At 34.9% G+C, this 18,919-nt stretch overlaps 1 protein-coding gene and 1 pseudogene across 9 annotated transcripts in view; both read right to left on the bottom strand.

Moving 5' to 3' along the window:
- Positions 1 to 8,202: 8,202 nt before the first annotated feature.
- On the bottom strand, positions 8,203 to 8,948 carry LOC107521402 (annotated as a pseudogene).
- Positions 8,949 to 13,825: 4,877 nt separating this feature from the next.
- PLSCR4 (phospholipid scramblase 4) overlaps positions 13,826 to 18,919 on the bottom strand; it is a 54,490-nt gene continuing 49,396 nt past the window's right edge. For 4 of the 9 annotated variants that reach the window (XM_016166068.2, XM_016166085.2, XM_016166067.2 and 1 more), the window contains 3 exons: positions 18,000 to 18,161; positions 16,490 to 16,648; positions 13,849 to 15,495 (listed from right to left, as the gene is read on the bottom strand). In XM_016166068.2, the coding sequence (XP_016021554.2) occupies positions 15,448 to 15,495; positions 16,490 to 16,648; positions 18,000 to 18,161 (369 nt within the window). In that variant the 3' untranslated portion in view covers positions 13,849 to 15,447. Of the gene's footprint in view, positions 15,496 to 16,489; positions 16,649 to 17,999; positions 18,162 to 18,919 lie in introns of all 9 variants that reach the window. The other 5 variants (XM_016166057.2, XM_016166108.2, XM_016166099.2 and 2 more) reach the window with 4 other exon arrangements.

Below are 18,919 nucleotides of genomic sequence, written 5' to 3' on the forward strand. Positions count from 1 at the left end.
GTAGAAGAGCTAGGCATAAAGAGATTGAATGAGAAAATAGAGCTTGACAAGGAAAATAGGAAAATAAAGTAGAAATAAAGAAAATAAAATCACTCATAAGCTAACCACCCATATAAACAGAGTTTATATTTTAATGTGTTTCTTTCAGTATTGTGTTTGCATGTATATGAGTGATAATGCTTATAAGTTCTTGCATATGTGTGTTCCTATGTGTGTTTGCGCATGCATGTGAAGCAACATTGTAATCATACCTCATAATCAGTTTGGTGTCCTATCTTTCAACCTAAGAATTAGTTTGCTTCTCATTGGCATCCTCTCTGAACAGAATTATATTTCAGCTTTATTCTCTTCTGCTAAGTCAGCTAAGTTAGTCTCCATAGAGTTCCCTTGTACCAAAGTGTCTGTGCCCAGTGCCAATAGCCTGCCATTGAGTTTTGTTGTTACCAATTTAAAGAAGTCGTTCAAACCTAGCAACAAACGAAGTCACTAAATATTCCTGTCCATAAATGTAAGAGCCAAGATTCAAATACAATGAAGCATCTACCCTGTAAACCAGACCCTGCTATCTTAAATTAATGTGCCATTCCTGAAATAATAGCAAAGAAGACAAGACAAGGTTGCCAACAACAAATTTGATTCCTCCCTTCTGGCAATTATTGACATGTCCTCAGGTTGACCATCTGACCACAAGACTCCTTGTTCTCTCCTTGTAACAAATGTCCAAAAAAAATTTAGTAAATTCCTATCTCCTGAACTGGTAGCTTTGTCTACCAACAACCAGTTGTTCTTAAACTTAAAAAAATAAAAAATAAAAAAGAGCTTAACTAACATCCCTCAGGCTTCCGTGCCTACTCCTGAGATAGTGGTTGGGTTCCTAACCTCAGCCACCAGATAAAAACAAATTGATGGAGAGAAAATAGTCCCAGATTTGTATCCCAAGAAGAAAGCTAGTGCCAGAAGTAAATATCTTTTGTCAAAAAGCTTAGAAGAACCCAAAAGCAGGGAGTCTTGCTAAGTATACATAATGTGTTGTATTTTGAAACAAAGATTTTCTTTTTTTTCTTAAGAACAATGGATATTTACAAATAAGAGGTGTCACTTTCAAAGTAGCCATCATGGCTAGGGACACAATTATTCTAAAAATTTAAATTTCTCTTTTGAAATTACCTTTATAGGGGCTATCATATTATTTTGCCTATATTAGACAGTATTTATTCAACATTTATTTAGTCTCTGCTTCTTGTTAGTTACTTTGTAGGCAATGAGATAGAGTGGTAAACATAACATACAAAATTCCTGCCTTCTCAAAAATTATTATAAACAAATAACATTTCTGATGGTGCTAAGTACTGACAAGAAGAAGAGAGTAATTTGGGAGACTGGAAATATTTTAGATACAGGGGACAGGACATGCCTTTCTGAGGAGGTGAACTGTGAAGAAAAGGAGTAAACTGCCTTAAGATCTGGGAAGAATGATCTACGACCCTGAGAAGAAACAAAGTTAGCTTAATGGTATGTGGGTAAATGGAAAGTTCCTGAAGCATTTTCAGAAGGGAGCGACTTAACTTGGTAAGTCTTTGAGACTGGATTTGAGATAGGTGGGGGGATGCAGTAATTCAGAGTAATTCCACTGAGTCATAGAGTTTGTTTGTGGTACAAACTAAGTTTTATAGTTTGGGGAGTCATTTGTAAAAGGTGATTTCCAAAACTATGTTAGCAATAGACAGACACCTTGGAAGGGTCCCCACTCTGGCCTCACTGTAACTAGGTCCTTAGGAAAAGTAAATAGCTCATTAACTGACAGTTAACTTTGTAAAGAATTTAGTGTGCCTAAAAATTGAACTAATACATTATATGTATAGGTAGATAATACAGTTATTTATATATTTTTTCTTTTCTTTTTGAAGGGTTATCATACTGTTTGATTTTTTCTTTAAATTTGTCGTGGAAACTGCAATAGTATACTTGAGTTTAGAGCTTGTCTGAATAATCACATATTCAAACTTGGAGGAGCCTAACATAATGCAGTCTCAAATAATGTAGGAAGGAGGCGAGAGAACTAAAAGGTTAAATCAAACTATATTCGGAAATTTCAACATGCTGATTAGCCCTACAGCCAGGCCACAAGGACACCTGCAGAACAAAGAGAGATTTCTGCTATGACTCCTAACAAACCACTTCCCCACACTGTGAAGAGAAAGTTGCTCCCTATACAAAATAAAATCATTCATGTCCTGTGGCTAAACATGGGGAAACTATGGATCAAAGGCTGGGAGTTCCCGGCAGGCCGTTTACACTACTGTTCTTACATTTCCGTGCTAAGTACTTTTATCCTTTCAAACCGTATGTCCATAGTATCAAAGGAAAATGGGTGAAGAAGTCTTTAAACTGTAACTTACAGAATGATGTATAAATTGAATTCCCTGAACACTCAGGGTCCCTATCAGTGCCTTTGTCTTTTTCTCAGTCCCTCTCAGTGTTTTTTTTTTCTCAGTCTTTCTCACCGTTATTTGTTCTGTTTTCTCTGTCCCTCTGAGTCTCTCTCAGGTCCTCTCATTCTCTGTCTCTGAAAGAAGACCACACTCTATCTATGGAATGTAACCCCTTCTCTAATAAACTTTTCTTTTGACTCTAACTTTGGTGTGTGTTTGAATTCTTTCTTGTGCTTAGTCAAAGAAACCTCTCTTTTGGTACAGACCCACTTAGTAGGATTTGCCCTGTCCTGCATCAATCACATATTTAAACTTGGAAGAGCCTGACAAAATGCAGTCTCCTTGAACTCTAAAAACAGAATGGGTTCTGGTTCATAAGTGGAACTTAAACTAGCTAATCTATCTAGCTATATGGAAAAATGGCATCCATACACATTTTTTCCATTTCATTTACTTTACCGCTCAGACTTTGAGGATCTTTCCGTAAGTTTGTCTGTGACTCATCCTTGGGTCAAATGATTTCATCTAACCAGGGAAGAGGAACATGATTATTCAACAAATCCACCATGCCAAGAGCCTCTAAGGGGGCTAATCTTGTGGCTTGGCACATTTAATCTTTTCTTTTTCCTTAAAAAAAAAAAAAAAAAAAAACAGTGCTTACAGTTGGTCTGCTAACTGATGTTTCTTTTATACCTTGAGGGTATTTCTGGGTCAATTTGCTTTGCTAGCTCATACGAGAGCCTGTCTAAGTTTCCTTTTATAGACCAAAACAAACTCCGTTCCTACTCTTCCTTCTTTTCTTTTACCCAGTAAAAATGTTAATGTTTGGAATAGTTCAATCCTATCCACATAAATTATCTCATTGGAATTCTCACAACAATACTTATCAAAACAAATTAGGCATTGTGGCTTTAATTTTACAAAAGCAGAAGTGGAAGAGCAGAAGAGCTTCACTTCTAGCCTAAAGCCAAATGATTAGCAAGGGCAGCTGTGGTACTCAAAGCAAAATTTGGGCCCTACAATGTTTAGTAAGTGCTTTCTGATAGATCACATGTCTGCAGAAACCATCCAATTCTTACTAGATACTTGCTTCCCCACCCCCAACTAAATATTAGACACTATTATAGTTTAAGCGTTCATTGTTCTCTTATCATAAATTGATCATCTATAGTGGTGATTTGTGTAATTAATGGAGAATTTTAGACAACAGAAATTTAAAAGTTGTCAGAGATAAGTCTTTCTTTTCAATAGGCCTTTTACTGAAGGGAGACTCTGTGGTTTATTTTTGAAGCTGACACTGAAAGCAACAGTTAGGAGATAAATATACACTAATTCTTAGTTCAACACCGACAGGCTATACCCTGAAGCTGACATTTTCACATGAATGAAAAAGGAATGATACCTAAAGAAAGGGCTCTAATATTCCTGCATACCCATGAATGTGTACATGCACACACATCTCACACACTCTGGCCAAACCCATTTGTACCTTTTCTTAGTTCAGTCTTTTTCTGCGAGGTGTGGAAAAAAAGATTAGCAAAATCTGAAAATAGGTTTGTTTAGTTGGTTGAAGGAAAAAGAATTGAGGTGAATGGGAGCAAAAGGAGCAGAATTTGGTAGTTATTTACTTATTTGTTGAGCAAATCCAGCAAAGAAACTAAGCCAGTTGTAAAACCTCAGGAAATTGGGGATGAGAGATAAAAAAAGAAGACTTTCAGGACATTTTATTGGGCATCAGCAAGGTGATCTCGCTTTGCTTCCTCCTAAAGTATTCAATCTCTTAAAGCTCTTTACATACAGAGATCTGTATTACACTTCTGTGATTTCTGTAGCACTATCTGTGTTTCTTTTGCAGGGTTGCCAGATTTCACAAGTAAAGAGACAGGAAGCCCCGTCAAATGTGATTTTCATATAAGCAATAGATAATTTTGTGTGTGTTATCTCAAATATTGCATGGGACAATCTCTTATTATAAATTGATATCTGCAATTCAAATTCAAGGCATCCTGTATTTTATTTAGCAACCCTATTCTTTTGGCTAGACATAGATAAAAGCAAGAATGTTTATTTTATCAGCTTACATGCAAATTGGAGGGAAGTTGCCTGGAAGCTTTCAAGCAGTAACCTCTGTTAACAAACTTGGCTGCACATTAGATCACCTAAGGAACTCCAGATTCTGGTGCTGCTGCTCTGGAATCCAGCTAGGACGTGAGATTTTACAAAGTAGTCGAGGTGACGTTTATGTGCAACTATGAGAAGTCAATGACTGATGTCCAATTGTTCTCATCTTATACTACACAAAAGAAAGACCAAGGGACTTTTTAAAACTATGTATGCCCAGATCCCATCCCAGAGCAATTAAACCAGTGTACGGGGGCAGGTCCTTTACACTGCGGTTAAGGAAAAGCTCACAATAAATTGAATATTACTTCAAGGCTAGAATGCCCTAAATTATAGCCAAAACGTGGCATCCTAGGGATTGCCAGTTATAGGAAACTTTAAAAAGTTTATCTTTAGTTTTTTAAGTATGAAATTAACATTTATTACAATGATTTCAAGTAATAAAGAAGCATCTAAAACAAAGATGAACTTCTGCAATTCCACTTTCCAGAGGTATCTACTGTTAAAACCTTGATCTGTTTTTCTTATGCTAAGCATACAGAGAGTAGGAAAGAATAAGAAATAAATGATATGCGTCAGTTATCTTTTAAAGAAGTTGTACGTTTCACTTTTAATCAAACAGAACTTCACCATGCATTTACATTAAGGAAATATTATATTTATTCCAGGCTTCACTGTGAGTCTGTGAAATCAGAAGCTATAAAATATAAGGGAAAGAAGGTCAAAATAGACTCAAGGGGGCAAAACAATTTCTAACTCAAACATTCTCCACTCCTGATATGTCCATGTAATGGCAGTGGTATTGGGGAACATTCCTAGACATTCTCTATCTCCTCATTTACTTGCTTTAGGGAGCCGGGATGATTTACCCAGCTAGTGAGTTCGAAAGAAGGAACTGGGCATAAGTAGTTCAGTCCCTTCTTTTTCTGTCTTTGGAGAGCCTGTCTGCTGGGAGCACACATACCCAGCCCATTCATGAGGTAAGTTTTATACGGGACAGCTTCCATCGGGGACACCTCTGGTTTTCCAGCTCTGCCTGAGACAGGGAGGGTAACTCTGATTCTACACATTCTGTAAACCTATTGTTAGCAGGGAACGGTGGATATTCCTAAAATAGTCTTATTAGGATAAAAATCATTTGTGTGTCCCTCCTTTGTCTATCTTGCAATTGATTTCATTCATAAAGCAATCTATCAGTGAAGAAAATAGCATAAACTGTCCCTGATTTCCATGTCCAAGCAGGACCTGTGGCCATATCTCAAACAAGTGACATGTATGTGTCATAAACAGAAATGCACAAAGCCATAAAAAATAGGGAGAGGTATACAAACAAAAAACACAGAAAAAAGCGAATTGAAATATCCTAACTAGTAGAAAAAATAATAGGAAAGCAACTCAAGGGGATAAAATAGCCACTTAGCATTGCCAGGAATAACCCTCATAGCTGACTCTCATCTCATCTGCCAGAACCCTGAATAAAATATTCCCACATCCCCAGCCATGTCGTCTGTTTCTGTCATCTGTCAGGCCAATAGTCAGACTAGGTCACATCTATGCAAGAGTTGTACTCAATCGCTCATTAGCTATATTTTCCTTTCCTTACTCAGGATAATGGACTGATTGTCTTTGTTTAACTGAAACTGCTTTTGAACCAATGAATACATTTCTTCAAAGCAGGAAAATCTATCAAACAATGAATAGCGTTTTACTAAAAAAACCCCTAAATATACATATTTTAATAAAGAAATTAAACTCAAAAGTGAATGGTGATTACAGAAGATATCATTGTATCAATGGTTGAATAAATAAAATAAACTTTTCTCATTCATGATGCAAACATTCTAAGTGTTTCTGTTGTTATTTTGTCACATAGTAATTTAGTTTTTTTTTTTTTTTTTAACAGTTAGAGGTCTGTAAAATTAGTCTGCTTTACTGAGTTAGACTCTACAAGCATGTGCTTTAAATTGATTTAGAACATTAAAAAATTTGAAAGTTGGTTTTTAGTTTTTTTATTGATTAAAATTTCAGTGTTATGAAAGATAGTGCATTAAAATCACTGATAAATTTTGGGTGTGGTAGAAGGAATTTGGAATAAAAAAATGGAGATCTGTACTTTTACTTCTGGTTCTACAACTAATTCCAGGTTTGACTTTGGATACAGGACCTGGGCCTCTCTTAATGTCTTCATTTGTGTATTAAAATGTAGAGCAGATAGTCCTTAAAATCCTTTGATTCTACTCATTAAAACTTATAGATTAGTACCAATATATTCTTGGCTGAAAAAAATTAATATAGTTTACTAAAAAAAAAATTGTGAACTGATGCTGCCCCCTATAGTAGACTGTTATGGGAGGGAAGAGCGTTGCTTCAAAATTAGATAAATATTTTGTCATCCTAATTACTTCTCTCTGCTGTCCTCGAGGTGCCCATTCCTGCATATCAAGAGTTCCAAAAAGTATCTGATTTCTATCTGTCTGTTTTTATCTAGTATAATAAAAAAAATTAAAACAAATAAATTAAGTTTAATGACTGTTGGCTAAGACGATTTGAGCAAAATGTTTTAAAAAAACTGTTCAAGGAAATAATTGTTTCTGTAATTTCCCCAAATAAATTTATCTGAGTTTGGGCTGCAGAGGAGCTGGCACCATTTTAAATGAATCTCATTTACCTAACAACAATATTAGTAACATTAAACATACTTTAAGAGAATCTGGAATTCAATAATATGGTTATAGGAAGATAATATGTCATCTCAAATACAAAATAAAAATTTAGTTATAAATTAGGTCTATCAAATAGTAATAATTTACAAGTTAAAATTGTTTTAAATTTTATGCTTATGTTAAAGCATTATCCCCTGAATATTTCGTAATAAAATTGTGTGCTGGTAAAAAGAAAAAAATAGATCATTTCTATTGCTGGCAATGTTGCAAACTAGATCATCTTAAAAACCTTTACTCTAGAACACTTAGAAAGTCTGGCTAAAGTATAACCAAAAGCTATTTGAATGCAAAGTATAGCTCCTAAGAGAGTAAGAGAATTTGGTAGTGGTCAAAACCAGTAACAATCTGAAATATCGAACTATTAAACACAGGCTGACACTTTTTTGGCATCCCAGATAGGAAATACCAATCTTTTTTGGCAAGAGGCTTAGATTTCACCTACCAACTCAAGGCAGGAGATGAGGCCTTGGGCAAGGTATACTATTGGAACAGACTACCAATAAAATGGAAGCCCTTAAAGAGACACACTCCATTGTAAAAGATGAATTAGAAAAAATTTCACCAACTGGCAATTAGAGATCAAGAAAAAGCTTGACTATTTTGGCTTGTGCTAGAGGTAAAGAAAAAAAATGTTTACTGAGAATTCTTAAGCCAGAATTGTCTCCATTGTTTTGGGGTTTGTATTTAAAATACCTAGATGATTTGGGAAGCACCAAACTGAGAAATAACATAAAAATGATCATCAGTTGGAAACAACCACTGGGAAACCCACAAAAGCAAAAGTAAAAACAAGCTTTTCAGAAAAGAGCATACCCTCAGACCAGACCTCCTCAGAGCATCATAGGCTTCTCAGTCATAATCCCCCACCTCTCCCCCTTTTTTTTTTTTTTTTACTTTTATTAGCATTTATTTGATGCTGAATTTACTACTGGGACCATAAATTTTTATTTCTCCAGTTTCTTTAGAAATATCTGTTTCTTCTTTGCAACCTTCTCTTCTGGTTTAGGAAAAATCTGCTCTTTTTCAGTGAATATAGTCTCAGTGTGGCAGGGAGAGCTCATGTGGGGGTTCATCCTCCACAAGCTCTGTAAATTCTGTGTGGCATCTTGGGAATTTGTTCTCCTGAATGTGCTCAATGACCAGAGTATCTACATCTAAACCCTTAAGTTCAGCATCACTCTCTGCATTTTTAAGCATGTGAAGCAAAAATTCAGCACTTTTTTTGGGCCACCAACCCTGTATCCACCTCCACTGTTTGGCCTGGTCAAACATACCAACTCTCCCATTGTAACAACGGAATGGCACACATTGCTGCTGTAAACTGACATCCCTCAGATATTTGGTGGCTTTTCGGATATGCATATCCTTGATGGCCGTGGCAGTTTCATGGGTGTTCTTAAAGTGAACGTGAAGATATGAACCTCTTGATTTGCATGATTTTGTGGGTTTTCTGGGTCAATAGTGAACCATTTTCAGAGGTCATCTCAGGCCGCTTACGAGAAGAGTCATAATCTTAAATTTGAGAACACATGAGTTAACATGTCAACGTTTTACGCTATTTCTGTTTCCCTATAATTCTGTTAACACGCAAAGAAATCATATATCACACAGATGAAAGAAGCACAGAGGACAGTGGTTTAAGGTGTAGCCTTAAGAGCCATCTTCAAATAATGGTTTCGTGGACATAAGCTTTTTATAAGATACCTAAATCTCTATTTATTTATCTGTAAAATGGGAATTATAGGGTTATGAGAATTGAATGAGTTAATATATGGAAATTCCTTAGAACCAGAATGGTGTCTACCTTACAGGAAGCACTAAGGCTGTTATCATCATCATCGTTGTTTCATGGGGAGTTGTGCATATTATACCAGCTATCTCCTGATTAGGTTAGTTTTACTCCATCCATGCTGAGATGCATATCCATCTGGCCTGGAATTAAATCTTGAGGTATACCTAGCAACTACACATCTCAGAATTGTATGCAACTGGCTCCTTTGTTGAAAAGCAGCAGAACTAACTCCTGCAGGAAAATTTAATGAGCAACCATTAAGCTAGCTCTAATTACAGAATGTTTTTAGAATTTACTATTTACTTTTTGTTTATATATATGCAGAAGCCCTATTATCACCCTAGCCTTAGCACCTTCCTCACCTTCCCCACACACAATAGTGAACACTCACCAATCCATTCTGAACTGGGAAAATGGAGTTAAGACAGTAGGCTGCCTGACCAGATTTCTAGATGGAAACTTGAGACTGGGCAGCTCTACAAGCTCTTTCATTAGCTCAATTCCACCTGTTCTATTCTCCCTTTCCTAAGAGTTTTCATATTTCTCACCTTATCCAACTATTTGGTTTTCCTTTATTACAATTATAGCAGAAAGAAGAAAATACTTAGCACTCCATCTCCTTCTTACTATTACCTCTTGATAAAGTTTGTCTTTTCCTTTAAAAAATGTTATTGATGGTTATCTCATGATATAGTTGTGAGAATTAAGATACATTTTCAAACAAAATAATTTTTATTCCATGCAATAATTTTTTAGCTTTGTGCCACAATTACATACTTACTTGCTTTACCCTTGCTGATAGAGGACTACCTTTTCATGTCTCCTTGAACATCTAGCACAGTGTCATACACATGGCTTTTTTTCATTCATTCAACAAATATTTTTTGGGTTATCATAAATGCACCTCTCCTGAGTTCAGTGTTTACTGTAATAAACAACCAATCCTTACCTTGTTTGATGAAAATTTGCTAAACTGACCTAATTGTATTTACCATGCATTCAGCTTGCACACAAAACTGTAAAATATATCTCATTCGCTTCCAACAGTACCAGGAAATTTACCTGGGCATATAATAAAAACAGCCAGCCTAAACTGTCTGATTAAATAGAACAGAAATATATTATATAGCATCTGAGATGCTGCTAGTAACATCGCCTCTGCTGAATGTGCTAACATCCTATTGAACACGTCCATGTGGTCTTCAAAAATGTATATTTTGTGCATTTAAAAATCTGTCTCATTCTTTAGCCTCGGAACCCAAGAGTAGCAATTATGTGTTTTTAATTTTTGCATTTGCCTCTGCTTTCAGGAATAGCTTGAATGCCTGAATTTAGTGGATGTTCAAAAAATAATTATTGATAGCGTGAAATAGTGGAGAGAACAGTAAATTTTTGACTAGCTCTTGTAACCAATATTTCAAAAATATATCCACAGATTGTATTGTTGTTATTCTTTAGGCAAATACTGAATGAATATCTGCCATGTACTATTACTAACCATGCTAAGTGTTATCATGTAGCATACATACCATGCTGCCTCACTTTGACCTGCCTCACTTTGACTACACTTGGAATGTAGCATTCTGTTTTTCTCTTTCTAAGATTTACAATTCAAGAGGCCTAGGGGCAAATGGGAAATGCATTCTGTATAAGTCAACCAAGTTATGAGAAAAGGTCCATTTTAAATATTAGCCATCGCTAGACAAAAAGCTGAATTTTGTATTAGTTTATTAAATGGGTTTCCAAAGTTAGCATCTTTCAATATAAATTGTATTAAACCTTGGACACTGTCGGGGAAAGGACTAAAAAGTAGCCAGCTGTCCTAACACAGGCAGGGTTCTGTTTTCTGGAATCACTGCTTATTCTATACTTGAACTTAATTTCACATCTGTTGGTTAAAAATTCAGCTAGTAAATTAGTCTGGTAAAACCAGCTTCTTGTATAATTTCTGGGAAATATGGTCATTAAGATAAAATTGTTTTTAAATGTATTCTTCACCGATGTTTTAAATTCTAGCAGCTTTCCTCCATGATATACCGGCATTAAAATCATATTTAAAATTTAAATGTGTTCTAAATAAATAGATTAGAAATAAGCATTTATAAATAACACGCGCACGCACGCGCACACACACACACGCACATAGCGGAAAGCTAGTTACTACTATGCAACACTACAGAAATGAATTTATTGTATTAATCTTATATAAGAAAGAAGCTTCAACAATCCTTTTGGATAATAGTATTCTAAGACTGTCTTAGTGCATTTGGGCTGCTATAACAAAAATACCATAGACTGGGTACCTTATACACAAAATAGATTAATTTCTCAGAGTTCTAGAAGTCCAGATCAAGGCTCTGGAAGATTCTGTCTGGTGAGAACCCACTTCCTGATTCACTGATGGCTGTCTTCTGTGTCCTCACATGGCAGAAGGTGCAAGGGAACCTCCCAAGTTCTCTTTGATAAAGACACTAATCCCATTTATAACAGCTCTACTCTCATGATCTAATCACCTTTTAAAGGCCTCACCATTAAATACCCTCAAATATTGGGGGTTAGATTTCAACAAGAATTTTGGGGAATATTCAGTCTATAGCATCCCACCTTGGTCAGAATAAAATTCATGCTCTTCTTACATGCAAGATACACTCATTCCATCTTAATAGCCAAAAAGTCTTAACTTGTTCAAGCAACAACTCAAAAGTCTATGTCCAACATCTCATGTATATCATCTAAATCAAATATGGGCAAGATTTGAGTTATGGCTCATCCTGAGGCAAATTGCTCTCTAGCTGTAACTTGTGAAACTAAACAAATTAGATGCTTCCATAATACAATGGTGAGACAGGCACAAGACATACATTCTCATTCCAAAAGGAAGAAATAGGAAAGAAAAAAGGAGTGATAGGCCTCAGGGGATTCCAAAACTGAACAGGACAAATATTAAACATTAAGGCTCAAGAATAATCTTTGACTCAATGTTCTCCCTTTCAGGCCCACTGGGATGGCCATGTCACTCACAAGGCTGGGCAGAATGGCCCCAGTAGACTCTATGCTTGGGCCCTAGGACTCTTTAGGGCTGGACTCCTCAACCTGAGGCAATCCCAGGGAGCCCCAGGCTTTGAAATCTAGGTAGAGGTGGCCATGTTGCCTTGGCCTGTGCATTCTGCACTCCAGCAGAAAAGGGGTCACGTGGATACCTCCAAAGTTTGCTGCCTGCACCCACTGGAGAGGTGGCTGCTTAAGCCCATGCCATACCAGGGCCTGCCATAGCCACATCTGGGGTGGCAGGGGGCATGGCACCAGAGTGCAGAGAATGAAATCCCCATGTGACGTAGAACCAGAGAATGCATAGAGAGATTCCCATAGGTGCTGGTGGCCTCTCCTTTGAACTGCTCTGCCCATCAGGCCCTTGTACTGGGGCCTGTAATGTGAGTGGAAGCTCTGCTGCTCACTGAATCACTTTTGGGGTCATTCTTCTACTGTCTTGAAAAATGGTACTTGGCTTCCCTTGAGAATGCTGACCCACATTAATCTCCTTGGCCACATCTTTAGTGTTGCCATTATTCCAAATCTTTAAATTCTGTTCCCTTCTTGCTTAACAATTCCATTTTCAAATCATTTCTCTCTGCTCCATTTTACTTACTATAAGCAGTCAGGCGGAGACAAGTAGCACCTTTAACACTTAGAACTCGCTTCAGCTAAATACTGTTTCATTGCTTGCAAGTTCTATCTTTCACAAAATACTAAAACATGAATACAATTCAGCCGAGTTCTTTGTTACTTTAAATGATAATTGTCTCTCCTCCAGTTTTCAATAAGCTGTTTCTCATTTCCATCTGAGACCTCAATGAAATGGCTTTTACCATCCATTATTTCTAACATTCTGTTCAGGATTACTTAGGCATTCTCTAAGAAGATTGAGGCTTAAGCTACAGCTCTCCTCTCTTCTCTCTGAGCTCTCACCAGAATCATTTAAAATTCTGTTCATGACAATCTAGGCTTTTTCTAGAATACACTTCAAAACTCTTCCAGTCTCCACCTGTTACCCAGTTCCAAAGCCACTTCCACATTTTTAGGTACTTGTTAAAGCAGCACCTTCCTTCTCAGTATAAATTTCTGCCTTAATCCTTTTGGGGTGCTGTAACAAAAGTGCCATTGATTAGATGGCTTAAACAATACACTTTCCTTACAGTTTTGGATGTGGGAAAGTCCAAGATAAAGGCCCTGGCAGATTATAAGGGCACCATTCCCATTTATGAGGGTGCCACCCACATGAGCTATCATCTCCCAAAGGCCCCACTTCCAAATACTATCACATCAGGGTATTTTATAAACATAGTCTATAGCAAAGACTCAATCACAAGTCAAAAAATAAAACAGTATTATTTTACTATAAGCCATTTTATATTTATTTAAAAGCCAAAAACAATACAATGAAGCTTGAAAGTACACAAATTTCAGAGAAGAGCTTATTTTTAATCAATATCACCAATTTTACACAATGAAATACCATTAAGAAATATAGAAAATATAATATGAACTATAGTATAAAAATATGACACATTATTGTTAAAGAAATAATAGCTAAGAGACATGTTAATATTACAAAAAAATTAAACAAATTTAAAATGTCAAATGCTAAAAATGATTTTTTCTTAGTATTAAGCAGTAGGTCTTGGAATGAGATATAGGCAAGTAAAAATGAAAAGTTTATGTAAATAAATTTTCTAAATACTATTTGTCTGATTTTCTATAGAAAATATCAGGCATTATTATAAGAAATAATATATATGTTTAAGACTGAAATTATATTTTTAAATATAAGGTAATTAGTATTTTAGAAAGCAGTAACTTTTACATATTTTTTAAAAATCTAGTAGTCATGCATAAAAATGAACTTTACAAGAAATTGAGTAAAACAACTTTTACCATGAAAGATGAATGTAATTAAAGTGAGGCACCTTTCTTTCATTCCAATAAGAACCGTGGGTAAAGGCCCTCATCTCAGAATATCCAAATCTAAGAACACTCACGCTTTCTTTATTTAATAAGGAACAGAAGACTACATTCCATTTTATGTACTGCATTCAAAGAACACAATCCATATCCAGATAGGAAACTAAAGTGCAACAGAAGCAAGTGGATTTATCAGAGTATATTCACTAACACTTGCTGCTATTAGTTAATATAAACAAGTACAATTTATGCTTTAACTACATTGATCCAATACAAACAAGTTCAATTTATACATAAACTACATTGATCCTATATAATCTGTACTAATTAAGTTATAGATTCCAGGTAAGATGCACGTTCACTGTTTTATCTTCTTTGCATAAATACAGATTTATCTATTATTTAAAAAGCAGTAAAGCAATATTAAGCAGCGTCGGACTTTGTATTTTTTGCTTTTACAAAGTGCTACACAGACTGTCACATTTCAAAATTAAAAAATAAAACACTGCAACTCTTGCAATTAAAACAGCACAGTGATTATCAGGGGTCATCTTGAAAGAAAAAAGTTACCTCCTCTGTGTCACATCAAACAAGATACAAAGGTTCAATAAGCAATCTTAGAGACTTGGCCAAATATATTTTGTATATAATGCATCTGTTACCAAGCGAGGTTAAATGTATTAAATGCAAGCTTTTTAGAGGGGCACTGATGTCTCTAAATTGCTATCAGATCCAGACTGGCTGTGTCCCTGGTCACCTCTTTTCCTGATAGCCTGACCTTGTCTTCATATATAGGGCAGCTCCTGATTGTTCATGCTAGTGAATGAAGGAAGAGGCATGGGAAACATATACCTTATGATTTAAAAAAAAAATTTTTTTATAATACAATCGAATTTTCCATTGAAACTTTTATCAATTTTACAAAATGAAGCTTTGATATATGTGCAGAGGTGAAAATTTCCTTTCCAATAAAATATTTGCTTCCCTTTTGTTTTTAAATATAAAGAGTATCATTCTTTTTATCTTGAATTAAGTTTGTCTTCAGTAACAAGATACGTTGATGGACATTATCTATTAATGTGATGGACATTATCTATTTTAATGTGAGAGCACTGAGATTCATTTTCCCTATCTCATGTTAAAATGTTTTCAAGTTCATTGTATCTATATTTACTTGGTTAATGAGAGTTATAGCTTTTTCAGGATGAACTCTTCATCTACCAAGTAGGCAAGTAGACACTCAATTGAAACACATGTAAGTATTCTTAACCTCTCAGCCTACCTGTCCAAGCTAACACCCGATAAAAATAATCTGCAGAAGCAGATAAATATATTTGCAAATAATTGAGGGTTGACTGTAAGCCCAGTCCAACTTTTCTAATATATTTTTTTACCATAATTGCTGATTTGCTGTGTCCATCTATCTTGATGAATGTTGTGGTGGAGATCTTTCAAAATACATGAAGTCCTAAAATTGCAAAAGTTATATATATATATATATATGGAGAGAGAGAGAGAGAGTTATATGTATAAAAGTAGATAATTAAATGCAATGCACAAAATATTATTCTGTATAACTTATCTGGTGACCCTCCTATTTCAGTTAAGAATAAATTACAGAATCTCAGTCTGCTCCCACCCCCAATCCACAAGACGTAAACTAAAGCAGAATTCAAATTTTAACAAGATTCCCCCAGGAATTCATATATGCAATAAAGTTTAAAAAGAACTGAAAAAAAAAGAATAAATATAATAAATCTTTATAAAGTGAACCTAATATCAAGAGCATCAACTACAAACTTAAAATTGTTGGTAGCCAATAAACTTTCCATTTGGTGTACTAATTAACTAAATTTTTATAATTAAAAGGAGGAACAACTGATAATCAATATTAAATATGTTAAATGTACCAATTATAATATGTTAATTATGTTTTTAGGGTAAATAATATTAATTTTAAATTTTATTTCTATGCTTTACTTATGAATATTAACCATTAATTAGTCAGAAATACAGTAAAGGAATTGCACCTAATAAATCTAAGGGTTGTACAACACCAAGGAGTACACTCACAGAGAGGCAGTAAGGTAGAGAAAAAGAATATAAGTTTTAGAATTATTTTATTCCATTAAGAAGTCACAAGACAGGCATTTTTAAGTAGTGAAAATAATAACATGCAATGATGACAATTACACCCATTGGATGTCTAATATCTCCCATGCATTCTCCTGGCCTTTTATTCATATGATAGTTAATATTCATAATCCTGAAAAAATATAAATATTTTTATCTCTAATTTACAGAGGCTTGCAAGTGTTAAACACTTTATAAAACATGTCACTACTAAGTGGTAGAGACAGAAGTTGATCTAGTTTCAAAGCTTATTGCCCTTCTACTATACTACACTACTATTCATCAGAAAGAATAATTCTCTCAGGATAAGTCAAAAGCAAAAGACTTACAATGAGAAAGCAAGCTCCAAAAATCATGGCTTTCATCTTCACATCCAGGTCTAAAGGGAAGTGAATGTCAAAGTGGTCAGCATCACCCATTGATGACATCAAACCATTCCACTTCCTAATAATATTGCCTATGTCGGATACACCATCGAGGGATTTGACCTAGAAAGATAAGAATTTGACTTCATGATAACTAAAAAATATATAATACATGTTTTATCCTATTTACAAGCAGCTTACACTGAGATAGCATAAATATAGTGCAGGAAATGAATATAGTAATAATATAATTTCAAATAGGAAATTAGGGCCAAGAAGGATTAACTATCTTGCAACTGATTAATAACTGAGCAGGGTATATCTTATACTTCTCAAGCTGGTGTTCTTTCTTCATCCTCAAGTGAGTTATTAGAGAGGTATGATTTGAACTGATCTGAAATTCTTCTCCACGTAGCAACGGGGAGGAATTGGGGAGTGGGAGGTAATCTTCCGCAGCAACAAAAGCCATGAAGCATGGTTCTGCACACTTCACAAACTCCATATAATCGATTAAGTTTTTGTAGGCCAAAAAAACCTACCCTGTCTTCTCAAATTATGCCAAGAACCTGAAGGACTTCAGCTTCTAAAAGGGAAACCCTGGCACTTGCCAGAGTAAAATACTCAGATACTATCTTTTGGTGATCAGAATTATCCCACACCTCCTGACCCTGAAATTTGGCTTATTTACATTTTCATTTCTTTACATTGTCTTTTTAAAAAATGATGTCAAGGTGATGTAAGGAAAGTTTACTTTGTGTCACAGGAAATACACGAATGAGCAATTTTAGATGATGAGCCTTGCTGAATTGCAAGCGGTCAGGAAGGACTCTAAGAAGCTCAGGAAAAATGTCTAGGAATCTCCTTTGTCAGATTCAAAGGATTATAAGCAATAATTTTATATCCAAAGATAAAGGCAAAAGAAAAAGAGATTTTTCTTTTTCCTGAGAAAATGTTATAACCTATTATGAGTTTTATCTGTGTTTTATCAGTGTGGTCATATTTCTTGAGAACACAGATAAACTACTATCCTCAAATAAGCAATTTGCAAAACTTCAGGTGTGTTTACATGTTCTGTGATATTTTGAGGACGTTCATTATGCAGGACCTATTTTCTATTTTTGGAAATTTTTGATTAAAAAAATGGTTAATTAAATACAAGTAAGAATAAAATGAATAATGTCATGTTATTTACTAGATTATGTCAGGCTATTTACTATAAGGTTTAATGTTTTAATAGTTTCTCTTATCTTTATCAAACATTGAAATCATAGAGGAGCTCTTATTTTGGAAAATATTAAGCAATCCACTATCAATAATTTGAAAATCATTTGATTTCAATCAGTTACCTGTTTCTTCATACTACTATATTCATTTACATGAAAAAATCAATTAAAACAAAATCATTCTAAAGTCTGTTAATACATGTAGCAAAAAAAAAAAAAATAGTAAAACCATTATTTTTACGTTTGTTTACCTCGAAAACAGAATCTGAACCACAACCATAGGTTGAACACGGCCCACGCACTCGCATCACATTTTCCTTCTTCTCATTTTGTATGCTGTAAACAGCTCTGCACAGGTTCCAGTGTTCCATTACAAAGCCAATGGTGACACCAGGAGGACACTGTACCTCCAGCTACAAATGAAGCAGTGACAAAAAGAGGATGCTGCATACATACATATACAAATACACACAACTTAGATATGTTCTTAATTTGTTTAAGGACTGGGGAAATTATTACTGGGAAAGCCTTCCACTTTACTAGGGCTATTTCTTAGGCTTGTATTTCAGTGAACAGTCTTGATAGATAATGTCATACTTCTCTCAGGGACAAAATTACTACTTATTATATAATGGCCAGTTCTCCAAGCTCAGTGTTTCTCAGCTTGAATATATATATAAATATATATAAACACACACACATATATATGTATATATGTGTGTGTGTGTGTGTGTATATATGTAGTATCTGCCTGGGATTCTTTGAATCAACCACACAGAACTGGGGAACAAGAGTACCTAAACAAATATGCTAATGCTCCTGCTGCTTTCTGTGTTGCAATGAAGATCTTTGTTTCTGATATAGGTGTCCCAAGTCTTCTGGCACAGTATATAAAACGGTAACAAGCTAACTTCTTAAATTTAAATCTCAGACGTGAAAATTATAATAGAAAACAAACAAACAAAAAAAGAGGCATTGTGAAAACTGTATATTGGGAAAACAACAGAATGCTATGGGTATATAGAGGCATTTTAAAAGACTTTTAAAATACTGTCCTCTACTCTCTTTTAGCTAATTATCTTTACAATATTCCTTTGTGAAGAACTAAGATCTTTATATTTATTTAATAATAACAAAAGTCACAAAATTAAATTATTTGGTAAAAGATGAA

The sequence above is a fragment of the Rousettus aegyptiacus genome, unplaced genomic scaffold, assembly GCF_014176215.1.
Source record: "Rousettus aegyptiacus isolate mRouAeg1 unplaced genomic scaffold, mRouAeg1.p scaffold_m13_p_4, whole genome shotgun sequence".
Classification (NCBI taxonomy): domain Eukaryota; kingdom Metazoa; phylum Chordata; class Mammalia; order Chiroptera; family Pteropodidae; genus Rousettus; species Rousettus aegyptiacus.